The sequence below is a fragment of the Sminthopsis crassicaudata genome, chromosome 3, assembly GCF_048593235.1.
Source record: "Sminthopsis crassicaudata isolate SCR6 chromosome 3, ASM4859323v1, whole genome shotgun sequence".
NCBI lineage: Eukaryota > Metazoa > Chordata > Mammalia > Dasyuromorphia > Dasyuridae > Sminthopsis > Sminthopsis crassicaudata.
Window position 1 is genome coordinate 162,125,293 of NC_133619.1, and position 17,188 is coordinate 162,142,480.

The window sequence follows — 17,188 nt, forward strand, 5'->3', positions numbered from 1 at the left end:
AGGAGAAAAATCAGTGACCTGAAGTGTTACTAAACTGTTTACTGACGAAAAGTATTTTTAAAAACAACTTAAAAAAAAAATTACTTAAACATATGAATTTAAGACTTATTTTATTCAGCAAATTGATATATTTACACAGTGGGGAATGCTGGTTGGATTTAGTCAATGTAAGAAAAACAAACTGAACAGAGACAATACTGAACTATATATATATATACACACATACACACACATATATATATATATGTGTATGTATATATATATTTATATATTTATAGCAGAGTTGACCAACTGATTCCTTACCTGTATCAGGAACATCAAGCGCAACAGTGGAACAGTATCATAGGACACTGATTTAACAATACACCACATTAAGTCCAGTAATACCCTGGGAATTTACCAATGCAATTACCAACTTTTCCCTTTTTTTGTGTTTTTTTTTTTTCTTAAAAAAAAAAAAAAAAAAAAAGAAAAAGAAAAAAAAAAAAGGGAAAAAAAAAAAGTCAGCAAAACCAGCATTTATGGTCTAATAAACAGAGTATAACTCTGAGGTGAGTGGGTCAGTAAAAACCTTATCAGACCATCCACAATTTATATAGTGACCTGATTTGCTTCAGACCACTAATACAAAATTAAAATGGGTGAAAATATCACTTTTTAGAAGACAACAATGATCTGATAAGGATTTGACTTAATGGAATTAAAAAGGAAAAAAAAAGTTGCAGAGCACAGCCCCTATTAGAACAAGCTAACTTTCCAGATTTTCCAAATTAAAAAAAAAAAACAAACAAACAAACAAAACAAACAAACAAACAAAAAAAAAAACCACTTCAACATGAAGCTACCATACAAAGTTTTTCCATTTCTCTTTGTAAAAAGTTCAGAGTTTTCAATTTAATCCTGGGTGGTTTTTATTGAGAAGGACAGTTTTGGCCTGGACTTCCCCTTGCCCAGGATAATTTTTTGCTCTTCTTTTTGCTGACGTTGTCTCTCTTGTTCTAGTTTCATCCTTTCCTCATGAATCTTTCTTTGTTCTTCAACAATTCTCAATTGTTCTTCAGCCTGTAAATTAAAGTACAAATTAAGAATTTTATATTGCACTCATTTTCACATAAAAATTTTTACTCCAAAAATGCATACAGTAAACTGAAACATTAGTTTGCTCTATCTAGCTATCTAAATATCTATTATCTACCTATCTATCCATCTATATCTGTCTTTTACTCTTGGCATTCTATATCTATGAGGGACAAATAAGCTGAAAAGCAAAACATTAAAAGATTATCTCTTAAGAAAAGGTAATTAAAAAATATTTGTTAATTGCTGACTGAGGGTATGTCTATCCAGCAGTCAGTAAGATCCTGTTCAATCTCCTATGCCTTTTAAAGATCAAAGAGGTTCATAAATTTTAATTGAGGCATTAAAAGAACATAAAAATAGATTAAATTATATATCCACAATGATGAAATCATTGATCTTTCAAAGTACTCTGCTTAAATAAATACATCTTAATAAATCTTAAAATTTGTTTTGCCCCATTTCTGGTTCACCCGTAAACTTACTAAAAAAAAAAAAAAAAAAAAAACAACCACCACCACCCAATTTCCTGTTTAAGGAACATGAAAATCATGAAAAGCCTTAGCCTATAAACTCATACTAACTTCTAATGGGCACAATGCTGCAACTTCATTTTATTATTGCATTTACTGACTGCTTAGCACAATTACCATATTTGTCAAGTTCTTTCAATTTTCCTTTACCAAATTCAAAGCCTTTACTCCTCAGGATCTCACACTTCTTGTAGTCTTGGCAGTATTTTGTTTTTTTCAATTCCCCAATGGAATAAGAAGAGTTGATACCCCCTTGAAAAAGAAGTATTCTAATTTTCTATTTTCTCTTCTCTCTCTGAACAAGCAATATCCACTTATCTTCAAGGCCAATCTCACTATTTATTCTTTACTAGGATAAATCTACTTCTGATTCCTACATCCTTCTAAACTGTTTCCCTTTCCTATGGGATCTTTAATCTGCTCCAATGATTCCTTACTATCAACCAATAAATAATGTGCACACATATCACTATATCTGAGACATCTTCACTTGACTTTACTAGTCCAGCTATATTTTGTTTATAAGAAAGGCTGTCAATTCATTCTCATTGCTGCTTTCTCTAAAGTTACTGATGTCAAATCATTTCTCCATTAATCTTCTTGACATTCTTTGCAGTATTTCATACTAATAACCAACCCCCCCCTTCTCCCTATACACACACATACACACAAACACTTCAAACACTCCCAGATAAATTTTCTATAAGATTTTGTTTTGGAATAATAATGCTATATTACCAACCACCTACTGATCAATTGTAAAATGTACCTAAAAAAAAAATCCCAAAAAATCTATGTGGCCTCTCCTAATCTTAATCTCTAACTTTAATTTTACATAGGCAGTACTCACAAACACAAATCCACACTCTAGCCCAAAGTACTCTATTCATCATGGTTTAACTACCCCATGGTGTTCCTTTAGTACTTGCTAGCTTCTTTGACTAGAGCAATACTTTAAATTTTACCTCCCAATCATTGAACACTTTGATAAGAGCAGTAGTGACACTCTCGATTATCCAATTATAATTATACTTTGTTTATACAATTCAAATAATACTTAGCTCATTTTTCTTCATAAAGTAGTTTTGTATGTCTTATCCAAATAAAACTGTAAACTTTATTTTATTTATATTTCAGTGTTAAGAGTACTAGATTTATTGTCCTCTGGGAGGGTGGGGGTGGGGGGAATCTTTTTTTTCCAACAGTATTTTATTTTTCCAATTACATGTAAAGACACTTTTCATCTTTCATTTTGGCAAGATTTTGAGTTTCAAATTTTTTCTCCCTCCCTTCCTTATTTCTTCCTTCCCCAAGACAACAAGCAATTTCTTATTTGTGATGCTGTGAAAGAAAAATCAGAACAAAAGGGAAAAGAACACAAGGAAAAAAAATACAGTGAAAATAGTACGCTCTGATCTGCATTCAGTTTCTGTAGTTCTCTGTATAGATGTCTGCCCTCTAAAATTAATGGAACCTAAATAAATAATGGACCACTTTTTGCTTTTCACACACACCAAACTTTTGTAATGATCTGAATGATAAAAGCAGGAATAAAAATCATAGTTAGCCCAAATTATTAACCGAAAAACAACTAAACCAAAACCCAATGCAAGACTTCATATCCATCCAAATCCATTCACTTTTGAAATGAAGAGACCACCAAAAACCAAAAGCAGTAGAGACAGCACTCACAACCAAAAAGGACATTCCCTTACTGGTCCCTAATTCTCTAACCCTATAGTAACCCTTAAAGACTTTTTGTCTTTATGCCTAAATCGATTATAATTTGAACATGTAATCTAGTATATATGTCTAGCCAAAATCTAATGTCTCAGTGATGAATTGTCAAATGTTCTTACTTCTTTGACATCTCCTAAGCCCAAGGAATATAATTCCTCCATTTCCCCCTTCCTCCAAACTCGACATTTGCAATGTAAGAGTTATTCAAATATTTGATAAGTTATTGAAGGACACTGTTGAATGATATAGATTTGGTTAAGTCAGGAAACATGTATGAATTACAACGTCCCAGTTTTGTTACAAATTAGCTATGTGATTGGGTAAAGAGTTTATATGTTCAGTGCTATATTTCATTATCTATCTATAAAACATTAAGACTGGGGCAGCTAGCCCTGAAGTCAGGAAAACCTGAGTTCATATTTGGCCTCAGATGCTTAACACTTTCTAGCTGTGTGATCCTGGGCAAGTCACTTAACTCCAATTGCCTCAGCAAAAACAAACAAAAAAAACACAGTTAAGATCATAGAACTAGTCTCCTAAATATGTCATAAGGAAATATAAATAACATCCTGGTGTGCATAAATAATAATAATGCTTTTAATGAAGAAAGATAGTAGATAAAACTTGGGATTAAAACACAAGGAAATTAAGACCTTTTAAAAATATTATAATTGCCATATGAAATATATTTAAGTGCTGGAACTGATGTTCTAGATTCATAACACATTTCCATTATAATTAGGGTAAAGATTTTAGTATTTGAGTCTCAGGTTCCAAATTAATTAAATGCAAATAGTGATACTCAAAATAAGACAATGCATTGTAAATAATCTTGCAAACCAAACTTATTAATAAATTCTTTAAAAGACTTAAAAGAAAATGAACAGCACTAACATTTAAATTTACTCATGAAACTCCTATGTTCTGTAGCTTTAAGCATAAGAGTTCCACTGAACTATGGAAAACACTCTAAAAGTCTATGATTCTATGAATCAATTTTCAAACAGGGTCTACAACCAAAGAATCTCCATTTAATATTTTAGTTAACTGAGTTTAAGAAACAGTATAGAAAAACCACTAGACTCAGAATCTACCTAAAACCTAGGAGACACCTCTGCTTTCAGAGAATTACCTTCAAGAAACATCTTACCAATATTCTGCTTCCAGAGATTCAATGTCACTCTTTATAGTGGAAGGGGACATACTCTAGATTCAAATTTTGCTTCTGATAGTTACTATCTAAAACATATCTAAGTTATCCAACTTCCTGTCCTCAATTTCTTATAAGGTCAATGACCTCTGGGATTCCTTCTAATGTTAGATCTATAAACTCATGCTTCAAAATTACCTCTCCTTCCACCTTTTCCCTCAATAAAGTTAAGTGTAACAAATTAATTCAACAAGATTGGAGGTTGAATATTTCAACTTCCCCATCCCATGGAGATGACTTGCCAAACTTATCAAAGCTAAGGCTCTGAGTAAACTGATCTTTCCAATAGTTTGTGGCTTCCCCTTGATAAGAAAGTATAGTGACTTGTATCCCAAGATTTTAGAGGTAGCAGCTTCTGTTTTCAATTGAATAAACATTTATTAAATATTCATCTACAAGGAATGTTGCTATATGTAAAGGATAAAAAAGAAAATAAACAAAAAAGATATCAATAATTCCTGGCCCACAAAGAGTTCAATTTGTTTCTTTACTCTCCTGTGAGGTTTGACCTACGCCTGTTCTTTTCTTGGGCTCAACCCCAACAAAACACCTCTTGGTTCCTTCCAGTTACCTCTTCTGGGGTCTGAGATGAAATCACAGAGGCTGTGATACTAGCAACAGGCATCTCTTCAAGATTTAAATTATTCACAATTATTACTTCATGTAGTAAGGTTAAGTATATTATATTTTAAAAGAAAAAAAAAGAAAATGGAGAATTTGTGAATAATTTAAATAAGTAATAATTGTGGTCACCTGCTCCCTTCAGAAATTGTACTCTAGTTGTGACTGACAGAGTCTCATTGAATTCTCATGGTTATTTCCTTGATATATATTTTAAAGAGTTCTGAGAAAATAAAATAGTTTAAAAAGTACAAAGCATTGCAAAAAATGCAAGCTATGTATCATCTTTCCCCTTTCTTACCAATAAGAACCTCCAATAGAGTATTTCTTTGTTTTATATATTTTAAAAGGACTCTAGGTAAGTGCCCCATACTTAGACTCAAAGAACATTAGTTATTCCCACTTTTTAAAAATTAATTAAGATAAATCCTTTTGCTACATACAGTAGTTAGGGGGGAAAAAAGCATACTGCTAGTTTTTCTTGGATGTAAAAAATATGTAGGACTTTACAGTTTAGTTGGGAATTTTCAAGGACTTGCCTCTAAGTCACTTTTATATTCTCAAGACTCAAATCTAGAGCTGGAAGGAACCTCAGAGGCTAAGGCTAATTAATAACCCTGTTACTTTTGAGGATCTCCCAGTAAGTTTTTTAAACTTTTATTTTGATGTGGAGTATAACAATTTATATTTACCATATTAGAAATAAAAGCATCCTAGTTATTATCATTTTGGCATCACGGAACCCTGAATCATAATAACTACAGCCTTATATCATGTTAATCAAAGTAATAAGTAACTTGCATCTTCCTTTACTGGTTAGGGAACCTAACTACAACTAGCTCAAACTACTTGCTTACCAAATGCAACAGCTAAGACACAAATGGAAAAATAAGGATTTTTACCAAATTATTTGGGGGTCATGTGACAAGAAACAACATCAAAATATTCAATTGGACACAAACTCAAAAAGGTAGTTAATTCCCATCACCAACCCCTGTTTATAAATTCAAATCATGAGAGAATCATTACTTTTGTGGGATGTCTACCTCTTCAATAATTGGGAACTGATAAAAAGCCATCAGCAAAGCTCAACAATAAAATGAAATACTAAATTCCACCACTTCATACCTCAATTCTAAAGATATACTGTAAACTATGCCAGATGCTTTCTTGAAAAATGAGAAAATCACTTGGGTATTTCAGGATTTCTCCTTTTTTATTACTCTCATTACCATTCATTCTTTCTTTCTTCCTCTCCTAAAATTCTATTTTCTCTCTCTTGCCCCACCTCCAAACTTATCAGAGTTGGAAGGTACTTCAGAGACCATCTTATCTAATTCACAGTCATCTAACCTTTAGACCCCAAAGTGAAGGGAAACCCACTATATCTCCTGTTATAGTGTATTATACTTCTGGACAACCCTGTTACAAAGTTTTCCCTTTCATCTAGTTGGATCAAACAAAAGCTCCTCTTTCTCACAAAAGCCTTTCAAATGTTTAAAGAAAGATATATGTCTTCCTTAAATCTCTTGTCCAGAGTCCTCATGATCTTAGCATCCTACTCTTAGATCTTTAGTATTCCCCGCATCCTAGTCACTCTCCAGCAGCTACAGATAATAAATCCCTCCTAAAGTGTGGCAATAAGAACTGAACATAAGTCAAAAATTTCCTGTATGCAGAACATCACTCCACTTTATGTTTTGTGTATATTTAATTCTGATTATATATTAAAAACAACTTTAGAACTTATACTTGGCAAAATGTAGTTTAGCTGATTTATAAGATTTAATACAAATTCTGTTGTTAAAAAAACAACAAAAACCCAACCCAGTAATTTTTTCTAAAAATGTCCTATAATTCAAGCTGCTTTACTCTTTACTAAAATGAATTAATGTTTTGCTAAAATTTTTAAATGGTACATCTACACCATCTGTTTTCTCATAAGTAAAATGGAAACAAGGCTTTTATCCCCATAAGAGTTACCGTGAATATAATATAAAATCAAATAAAATCTATTTAAGAGTTTTGAAAATTCCTACTAAACTAGAAGGTTTTTAGTAAAAACACTTATGATTGAGTTTATGCAATGGATAAAACGATATAGACCCAACCAATTGTGGGACAAAGGCTAAAAATTAAGAGAAAAAAATAAAATTGGGAGTGACAAATAGTATTGTGGACAGTTGGGTAAAAAAAAAAAAAATTTAGGTGAGGAATGAAATCTCCTTATCTCCTATCTTTCATGGTACTACATGTAACCTTATGAAATACAGTGAGGAAAACATTTTGTAAACGCTATATAAACAAACAAGAGGACATATTATAGGAATAAAAATTTCATTTTCTGAATGTTTATGAATTGTAAGTCATTTAAATTTGCAGGATTGGAGAATACATACAGATCCAAATTTTTATATTTTCCCAATGCCAGCTTGGCCTAAAACTGCCATCATTTTGACTTGATAATACACCAGATTATCTCTCATTTTAAGAAAATCTAAATCTATGAAAATAATAAAAGGTAAATAAGTCATAAGAGCAGTTTCTCCATGTGTATTTGTATCTTATCTTTGTGGTCTTATCTTTTTACTCCTAAGTTCACCAGGCCAGAAACTTCAGGTGAGTGGGCAATTGAGGTTAAGTGACTTCCCCAGGGTCACACAGCTAGGAAGTGTTAAATATCTGAGGTCAAATTTGAACTCAGGTCTTCCTGACTTCAGGACTGGTGCTCTATACATTGTGCCACCTAACTGCCCCTGCTGTACCTATCTTTAAATATAACAAAACATAACTCAAAAGTTTTAGCTATTTATCAGAATTTATGATAAAACACTTAGGCATTAATTTTAGGCATGGCAGTTTCCAAATATACCTGAATATAGGTCAGAAATCAAAGATTCTTATAATGGCTAACATCTATTTTTTAGTTTTCTATTTAAAGTCATTAAATGACTCTTTATCCATCTGTTTAGTCCATTAAGACATCTTTCAAGATTCTGATAAATCCTACAATCTTTTTTTTTTTAAATAACAACTCTAGCCTGGTAATCTCTTTCCTATAAACAACTGCAGCATTACCAAAAATATTTAAATCTTTTACAGCATTTCAAATTTAAATAATGTTGTCATTCAGTCATGTCTGACTCTTGACTCCAAAGACAAGTCAGGCCCTTCTATCCTCTACCATCTCTTGAAGTATGTCTAAATTCATGTTTATTGTTTCCAATATACCCATCTCATCTTCCATTGTTCATTCTTCCTTTAAATACACCAAGTCCAATTAAATTGGAAATTCATTATGGGAAAATTATTTGTATTCTATTTTCTTATAATACCTACACAGTAAGTAGTATAATGCTCTTTACATAGTAGCCACTCATATGTATGATAAGTAATAATGTATCTCAAGGTGGAAAGGTATTTCAATTTTAATATAGCTTTTAAAAATCTACATGAAGGTTCTATTGCCTACCTATTTCCATTGCCCATTAAGTAATCATGCCTCCTTACAATTTCTGACCATCCCCTTTCCTTCTCTAATATATGGCTAGTTACTAAATGGGTTTTGTTTTTTTCAACATTTATTCAGCTTCCTCTTACTATAGCCAGTTTTATATCTTTTCTCTGGACTACTATACTTCATGGGACATGTCTTCAGAGTTCTTAAGAGAATTTTTCCCCTCTACTTGAGATCTTGAATATAATACTCACAAAATATTTTCCCATTTAAGATTTTGAAAAAATATCCCAAGATTCTAGAACAAAATGCTTTTACTGATTAGACCAAGTTCTGCAAATATAGTTCTTAATTCCTTAACTTCTATTTAAAACAGGAAAAAAAAAAAAGTGGTCTCTTACAGTTCTCATTCTAGATCTAGTAAATTATATAATAAGTCCAATTTATGACTATACATTTTGTTTTGCTAAGCAAACCAATTTTTTTCTTTTTTACAGAAGCTGTCACTCCACACACATCAAAAAGACTATGTCCTTCATGGAACTCTACTACATTTACATAAATGGAAAGGATATAATGTGTCTGAACAAGTAGTTCCATTGATACTTAAAACCTCTACCAGAACTTCTAAAAATAGGATAAGCATAGAATTCATTGCTTAATATAAAAACTTGTACACAGTAAGGGCTTAATAAAATTTTTGCTGAATAAATCAATCTTGTACTCTCAAAGAAACTTCAGAGAGAACTTAATGCTATCAGTTTATCCCATGCTAAACTATACTCCCCAATCCATCTTCTAGTATTTGTATCTAATTATGGGCATAATAGAACCACATACCTAACAAGGTGTAATAGACTTGATCTCATACCCACTCCCATCCCCTCATATCAGTTTTCCCCTAAATAGCCACAAAACTGTTCCTATTATTTGATTAGACTCAAGTGTTTTCCTGGGCACCTAAAGGCTAATAATTCCACCCATTTTCTGATTGTTCCTAGTCAATTTCCTCTCTAGCCCTTAGTCCAATTGTGTTGCAAAATGGGGGGGAGGGAAAGAAGAGGACTAAATGACAAGTAAGGTCCTTTTTCAACTCTAAAGTACTTAAATATGAAATCTACCTTTATTTAGGTTAAACATCCCCAGTCCTTCACCAACCAAGTTTTCCTATTTCAATTAATTCACAACCTTGGACACTTTCTTCTAAATAATGCTCCAACTTGTCAAAGTCTTTTTTAAAGAGAGGAAGAATCATTATCTTCTTTCTGAATACTGTATATACATTTTTGGGGAGTTAGATCATATTGTTACTCATATTAGCCTTGTACTACAATAAAAACTCCTAATTTTTTAAACACATGCAGTTATCTAAATATTCCAAAGGAAGGTTCCTTTCAACTGCAAAATACAACCACTTTAAATCTTCTCTTCTCCAGGTTAATCTTTCTTAACCAAATCTCCATCCTAACTTGGGCATTGTAACAGTACAAGTTTACATTTATCCACATCAAATTTCACTTAATTAGATTTAACTGACATTTCTATACTAAATCTCTAAAGTGGCCGAATAGAACTGGATTTGGATTTCAGAAGACCAGGATTTTGATCATGCCCCATATATTTATTAGCTGTACAACACTAAAGCCACTCAATTTCCTCATTTATAAAAAACTGCACTGATTTTAAGTTATGTAAGTATGTGCTTTGAAAACTTTTAAATCCATACAGAATTGTTGCTATTATGATTTTCATACATCCCTCTTTAATTTTCTCTCACCTATAAATTTGAATAAAAGTTTTCAGTGACCCAAAGTATAATACTCAATATGTCTACTTCTAGGTTGTCATCATTCCTTTAAAACTAGTAGCCTCAGACTCCAAACATTTAAAGATCCCTGATTTTGCAATTAAAGGATATGGATTAAGTCCTACTTCAAATACATGCATTTATGAATCCTACAACTAGTCTATTTTCTTCTATCTACAAAAATAACACTGTTGTCAAACACTAGATTTGACATTTTAATTCCATATTTTTGCTCAGTTTCATTACAGAACCACTCTTAAGTTGATTATCTGTACCTGACCAAGCAAAGTCTTGCCATGCTTAAAAATTTTAGAACCCCACAAGATTCCAGAGTTAATCTTTTACTTGATGCCAAGTGATTATAATACTTGAATGCTTCTACTTATTTAACAAGGTAGTTTTCCTTTCAGGTTACTCTGATTGTTACTAAGTTCTTTACACGGAGCCAAAATCTGCCTCATTATAATTTCTATCAAATGATCTTTGGGGGCTTTAGTTTATCAGACCAATCTCTATTTTGCTGTTTATGTCATTGAAGAGGGACACTAATTTGCCTAGGTAAGACTAGATGTAATAATCACTGGCTAGCATAAATACAGCAATGTCCTTTACTTTCTTTAACTTCCAACTATCATCTGTGCCTTGTATATAGCTTAAATTAACATTCCATGCCAAATGTCTTCCAAAAATAGGTGTATTCCATTTAATATATATGGGATTGCCTATTATCTACGGGAGGGAGGGGAAAATTTGGAAAAGTGAATACAAGGGATAATGTTAAAAAAAAAAAAAATTACCCATGCATATGTACTGTAAAAAAAAAATTATAATTATAAAATTAATAAATTATTTAAAAAAAAAAAAAAAGGTGTATTCAAAGCTAAGGTATAGTAGTCTGAGAGCAAAAACAAAGCAAAACCACAACCAAAAGACCAACACCACCAGGAAGAAAAGATATAGGAGATAGCAGAATATATAAAATTTATAAAACAGGCTCTGAAGCCTTTCTGATTTAATCATGTGATTCAATTATCCATAAAATGACTAATATAATACTTGTACTAGCTATCTCACAGGACTGTTGTGAGCCTGAATCCTTCAAATCTCTATTTCTTATTTTTCACCATTCTTTGTATATCCAGCACTCAGTTCAATTTCTCATATATAGTAAGCACTCAAGTAACACTGGGCAGCTAGGTGGTAGAGTGTCAGGTCTAGTGTTAGGAAGAGTCATCTTGAATTCAAATCTAACAGCAGATACTTACTAGCTTTGTGACCTTGGAAAAGTCACTCAGTTTCCTCATCTATAAAATGAGATGGAGAAGAAAAATGGCAAAACACTCCCAGTATTTCTGATAAGAAAACCCCAAATGGAGTCACAAAGTGAAAATGAATGAACCACAAGAAGCTTGACTGACTGACTTGCTCACATGGTCTCTAAACCCATTTCTCCAGCAGACAAAAAGGATACCACCACTAAAAAGGTTAAATGCACTATCAAACTAAGCTTTCCTCAAAATCATTAGATTCCCAGTGCCTCGCATAGGACCTAATAAATTAGTACAGTAGGCATTAATCTTGTCCACTGTTGATTAACTTCTACATTAACATCAATGGCACCATCAATCTCTAACTTTAGAATTATCTTTTGTGATAGCAAACAACCAGTCATTTCACCCTTCTAGGATAGCAATTTCTCAAGTTCAAGTTCATCTTCTTACTTTCAAATTCCAATTTTTTATTATTTACCATGCTAATACTGATAAAGAGTAGTCTTCTGACATAGATAGGATATCTAGCATACAGACCATCTAATATCTATGACATTAAATCCAAATTCAATCAATTCAACAGGCAATGGAGTGTTTCAGATTGTTCAAGCTGACATTTTAGACTCTCAACTGACTAATTCCAACATTCTCTTGGAATTTTCCAATTGTCTCTGATCTGACTAGATCCTTCTCACCTTATGAATAGGCTTTTCCTTTTTCAACTCAAAACACTTAATAATCTCCCAATTCAAACTAATTCTTGGCTAACTTCCATAAAGTCCAAATTCAGACTGTGATTCCCCACTTTCTCATAATGAAATTGCTTTTTCTCTCGTTTTTAAAAACACACACAGTCCAATTTTTAATTTATGTCTTTCTACTCAAATAATCATAAAAATTTGGGTAGTGAGAAAGAACAGGAATAGTATCTTATTTTTTAAAAAAGAGTAATTGTATTTATGAAGGACTTTAAATAAATGCTGAAAAAGTTCTTAAAGCAAACTCTTCTTTTTCCTGATTTCCATGACAAAATAGCAAACCCAAAGGATTATCTAGGGAACCAGATTTGGTGTACAGCTAAATTCCGATTAGTGAGAATGAATCCCCTGAAGTACTGTAGTCACATTATTTGAATTTACACTGCATATTTTCATTGGGCTGGAATCAATTACCATATTTTACATAATTTTAAGTTCAAAAATCACCAATTCAAATACATGCAACCACATGAAGGCATTTATCATTCACAATAATCTGGACTAGTTATCAATAACAAAGAGTACTAAAGTCAGAAGATTAAGATTCAAGTCTCAGTGTTGTCAATTACTAGCTCTACAATTTTAGGAAAGAGTTTCTGCATGTATGAAAACACTGGATTACATGATCTCTAAAAGTGCCTTATATAACAAACATTTTTCTAACTTAAGAAAATTTCCACTTTTATTTTATTGTAAACTCAAACTTGTATCACAGCTTTACACACTCCACATACCCCAAAAAGCAGCAGAACTTAGTTCCTTTTATGGCCAACAACAATGTAAATAAATGTGCCTTTTCCGGGCTGCTTTGGGTTCAAATTTCAACTCTGCCATTTAATGGTAGACTATGTGTGTACCCACAGACAAGAACAGTAATTCTCAGGGCCCTGATTTCTTCATCTTTCATGTGACAAGAGTTGAATATTCTAAATTCCCCTTTCTGTCCAGGGACAGGATTTCTACTTGAGCCTGAGACTGCCTTCTCATTTCATCACAATTAGATATTTTCTACGGAAAATATAGTTTTTCTATGACTAAAAATGAATGGATTATATTTATAATCCTATTGTTCTCACAAACATTCTGAATATCAAGTTCTAAAATATCAATATCCAAAGGATAGAAAAAATTATTTCTCCTTAAGGATTATGGAAACTTCTATTAAAAAGTTTGTTAAGACTCAAATGATCAAATTACAAAACAAACAAAAAATTGAAACTCTTAGTACCCTATAATGAATAAGTTAGTTTTGTTCTATGTTTGATCTTGAATTACACATTACTTTTGGGAGGGAGAAGAGCTTTAAGATTCTTGGACCAGGAACTAGCTAAAACTTTAATGACCATGCCCCACTTAAGGAACTTTTAAAGAGGCATCTGGCAGCACTGTGATAAAGTTTGAGGTCTGAAAGCAAGAAGACCTGAGTTCAAATATAACACTATACATTTACTACCTGTGTGACTCTGGGCAAGTCACTTCATCTTGGTATGCTTCAATTCCTTCATCTCTAAAATGGGCATAATGCACTCACCTTCCTGGGTTACTGTATTATAAAATGCTCAGCACAATGTGTGGCACATAGTAATTTCCATATAAATGTTAGCTATTATCGTTATTATCTGAATTTACTCCAAGTCCCTAAAGCTAACTTGTTCAAATGTGTCAACTCATAGGGAGCAAACTCACCAAAACAAAAGCCCCAGAGTTACTTACATCCCATAAGCAATCTTTTCATTAATGAGTTTCTGAGGATTTTAAAAGTACATACCAGTTTGGCTTGTGCGTCTGCAATTTTTCGATTATTCTCTTCCAGTATTCGTTCTAATTCCTCACGTTTTGCACGCTCTTCCTCCTAAAGGGGAGGACATGGTAAGATGTTAGAAAAGTAAAGTATTTTTTATTTGTGCATCTTTACTAATCTTCCTCTGAACTTTTTTTGTGAACTGACTTACAGGGCAGCTTTATAGCCACCTTTTTTCTGACAAATGGTAAACTGTGCAGCCACTAAAATTGGTTCTAGTACTAAATTTAATTCATCCCTCCCAGTCCAAACAGCAACCAACTAAACCCTCCCTAATCATAGATTCCTGATAGTTATTACTAATACTTTAATCACACAAATCAACAAGGACAACTACAAAACTGGATAGTATTTACCAAATTAAAAAAAATAATATATAAAATATAAATAAAGTGAATATTTGTCTCACCAATTATGTATACCTACGTATTCTTTACCTATACTCCTTTAATCAGCATTAAAAGTTGAATATTTACTGTCTTGTCCAGTGTCCTGCAGAGTGTGCTCCTCGGCTGCCATACGCGCCAGCTTCCTCTTTAAAATGATTTGTACTGTTAGCTTGGCAATACCTGCATCAGCAGCTCAACCATTTATAAAGAAACAACATACAAGGAAGGCTGAGCTGAGGAATGCAGATGTTTATGGTAAGAAGGAACAAAAAATGTAATTCATCATTCCTAAGGCAAACAATTAATAAGAAAAATACATTTACTGTTAGTGAAAAATACAAATGGTAATCCATACTTCATGGAACTAAGGGCTTCTTCCATGGGGAAAATGGACTTAACATTCAGTATGTTGACAATTTCTTAAGGCAGCTTAAATTGTCATCTACAGTTTGAACTGGAATTCAGGAATCCAGGGGAGGCATGGTCAGGAAATAAAGTTCTGTAATTTATTTTTCTTGGAGAATTTAATGAAATTTTGTTATGCAAACTATATGAATACTGCATGATGGTTTGGGCAGTGTTCAGTTTACAGCATACATAATTTTAGTATTTGGAAAGACTGTCAAGAGGATTGTGTCCGTGTGAAAAAAAAAATTGTTAATATGAAACAAAGCAAGCACATGAAGAGAAAAAAAATCTTACTATGATTAGTAACTCGCTACAAGACAGCACTATTACTCCAAAAATATCTTATTAATAGCACTGATATATGCCACATTTAACAAAATTTATGCACGTAAACCCTATGGAATTAATTGAAATACATTGCAAGCACAAATTATGTGTTTATTTTGACAAAACTGACATGAGAAAACAAAATAGCTTTTGAGTTAAAAGCAAATGAGATTTGGTATACTGTTAATTTGTCTATAACCAGAAAACATAAAGATTATGAGTGACTATTAGTCACACAAATTTAAAAACAAGCTACTTATAAGGTTTCCTGGAGTAAACAATCATTTTTTTTCTGCCAACATAAGTGGAGTATCATTCAGTGCTGTAGTTTGCCTTGAAAGCCTCAATGACTTTATTTAGAAGTTTTAGAAATCTGGAGTAATTGGTGCAGACAAGCCATAGAGACTTCAGTAGCAAATTACTGTCTCACAGAAAGACATTTTCAACTTCTGCTCCAGCTGCTGATAAAACAAATCATGTGTTTAGCTTGACTCCAGACAAGGACAACCTGTTCCTTCATAACTCTCTAGAGAAAAAAGGAGTTGTTAGTAGATACTAAAAAAATGGATAATGATCTGGACATTTTTCCTAAAAAGATTCTTTGAAACACATTAGGACAGTGGAGGGCCTTAAGGATCAGAATGCCAAGAATTAATCCATTGTGTTGAGGCAGGATTTGAAGTTTTGTTTTTTTAAAAGGGAAAAAAGAAGAATAAGAAAACCTATTTGTCAAAAGCAGGTGCTGTCGCTCAAAGCTGGGCCCTGCTCTTTTTAATCTGACTGAAGGCAAGAAGCCTCTCACAGTCTAGGTAAATAGAATGATAAAACAGAAAAGAAGAATACATAACCACAGGTGGAGTTTAACCTTTTCCCTTCACCAGTTTCCAACCCTCCTCTCCCCCCGCCCCGAAAAAAAAAAGAAAGGATTGGTTGTAGGTCCTGCAGCCATGGCAAAAGTTTCAAACACTTCTCAAATATGTAGGCCAGTTCCATTAAAATCAAGTATCCTTGAATAGGTTTTAGGAGAATAACTGTTTAAAGCATCAGTCAGCTCTTCTGAATAGGCTAAAAATTAACTTCCGCAGCAATGCAAGTTTATATGAGAAAGGAATTAGATAGTCTGTATTCCATCTCTTTCTGAACTGAGCAGGAGGCACAACCCAACACTGAAAGTTTTGCCATGGACTGTCTCTACTTTCCAAACGACCGAGCGTTACCTCTCTAGCTTTTTGTGCTGCAAGCTCAGCTTGTCTCTGTCGCTCGAGTTCTTCGAGCAACTGCTTTTCCATGATGCGCTTAGCTTCTTCCACCCTTCGGAGAACTTCTCGCTCAATTTCATCCTTCCTTTTCTCCAATTCTTCCTCTACTCGTTTTGCCACAAGTTCTTCCACTCTTCTTGCTGTTTCTTCCTCAATAAGCTTCTCTTCTATTTCCTGTTGTCGACTAGCAAATCAAAGGGGGAAAAACACAATAAAACACATAATTTTAAAAAATTTCTCAATAGTATTTTTCAGTTACATGTAAAGCTTTTTTCCAACATTCATTTTTTATAAAATTGAGTTCCAAATTTTTTTCTTCCTCTCCCCTCCTTCCCCCTCAACTTCTCTTCTTCCCATAACAGCAATCAATCTCATGTCATATATGTACAATCATAAAATATGTAACTTAAAGATACAGTTGCTAAATTTGCTGTTAATTCAACAAAACAAGGCAATTTATAACCTCACAGCACTACAGGAGTTATAATATTTCACTTGCAACAACAGTGCCTTACAACAGATATGCAATA

General features: G+C 32.8%; 1 protein-coding gene across 1 annotated transcript in view; it reads right to left on the reverse strand.

Annotated features, from left to right (window-relative positions):
- Positions 1 to 93: 93 nt before the first annotated feature.
- The window catches only part of ARGLU1 (arginine and glutamate rich 1), a 28,972-nt gene continuing 11,877 nt past the window's right edge, over positions 94 to 17,188 (reverse strand). The window contains exons 2-4 of the mRNA XM_074299500.1: positions 16,617 to 16,842; positions 14,243 to 14,326; positions 94 to 1,062 (exon numbers count right to left, since the gene is read on the reverse strand). Coding sequence (XP_074155601.1) covers positions 895 to 1,062; positions 14,243 to 14,326; positions 16,617 to 16,842 — 478 coding nt within the window. The 3' untranslated portion in view covers positions 94 to 894. The remainder of the gene's footprint in view (positions 1,063 to 14,242; positions 14,327 to 16,616; positions 16,843 to 17,188) is intronic.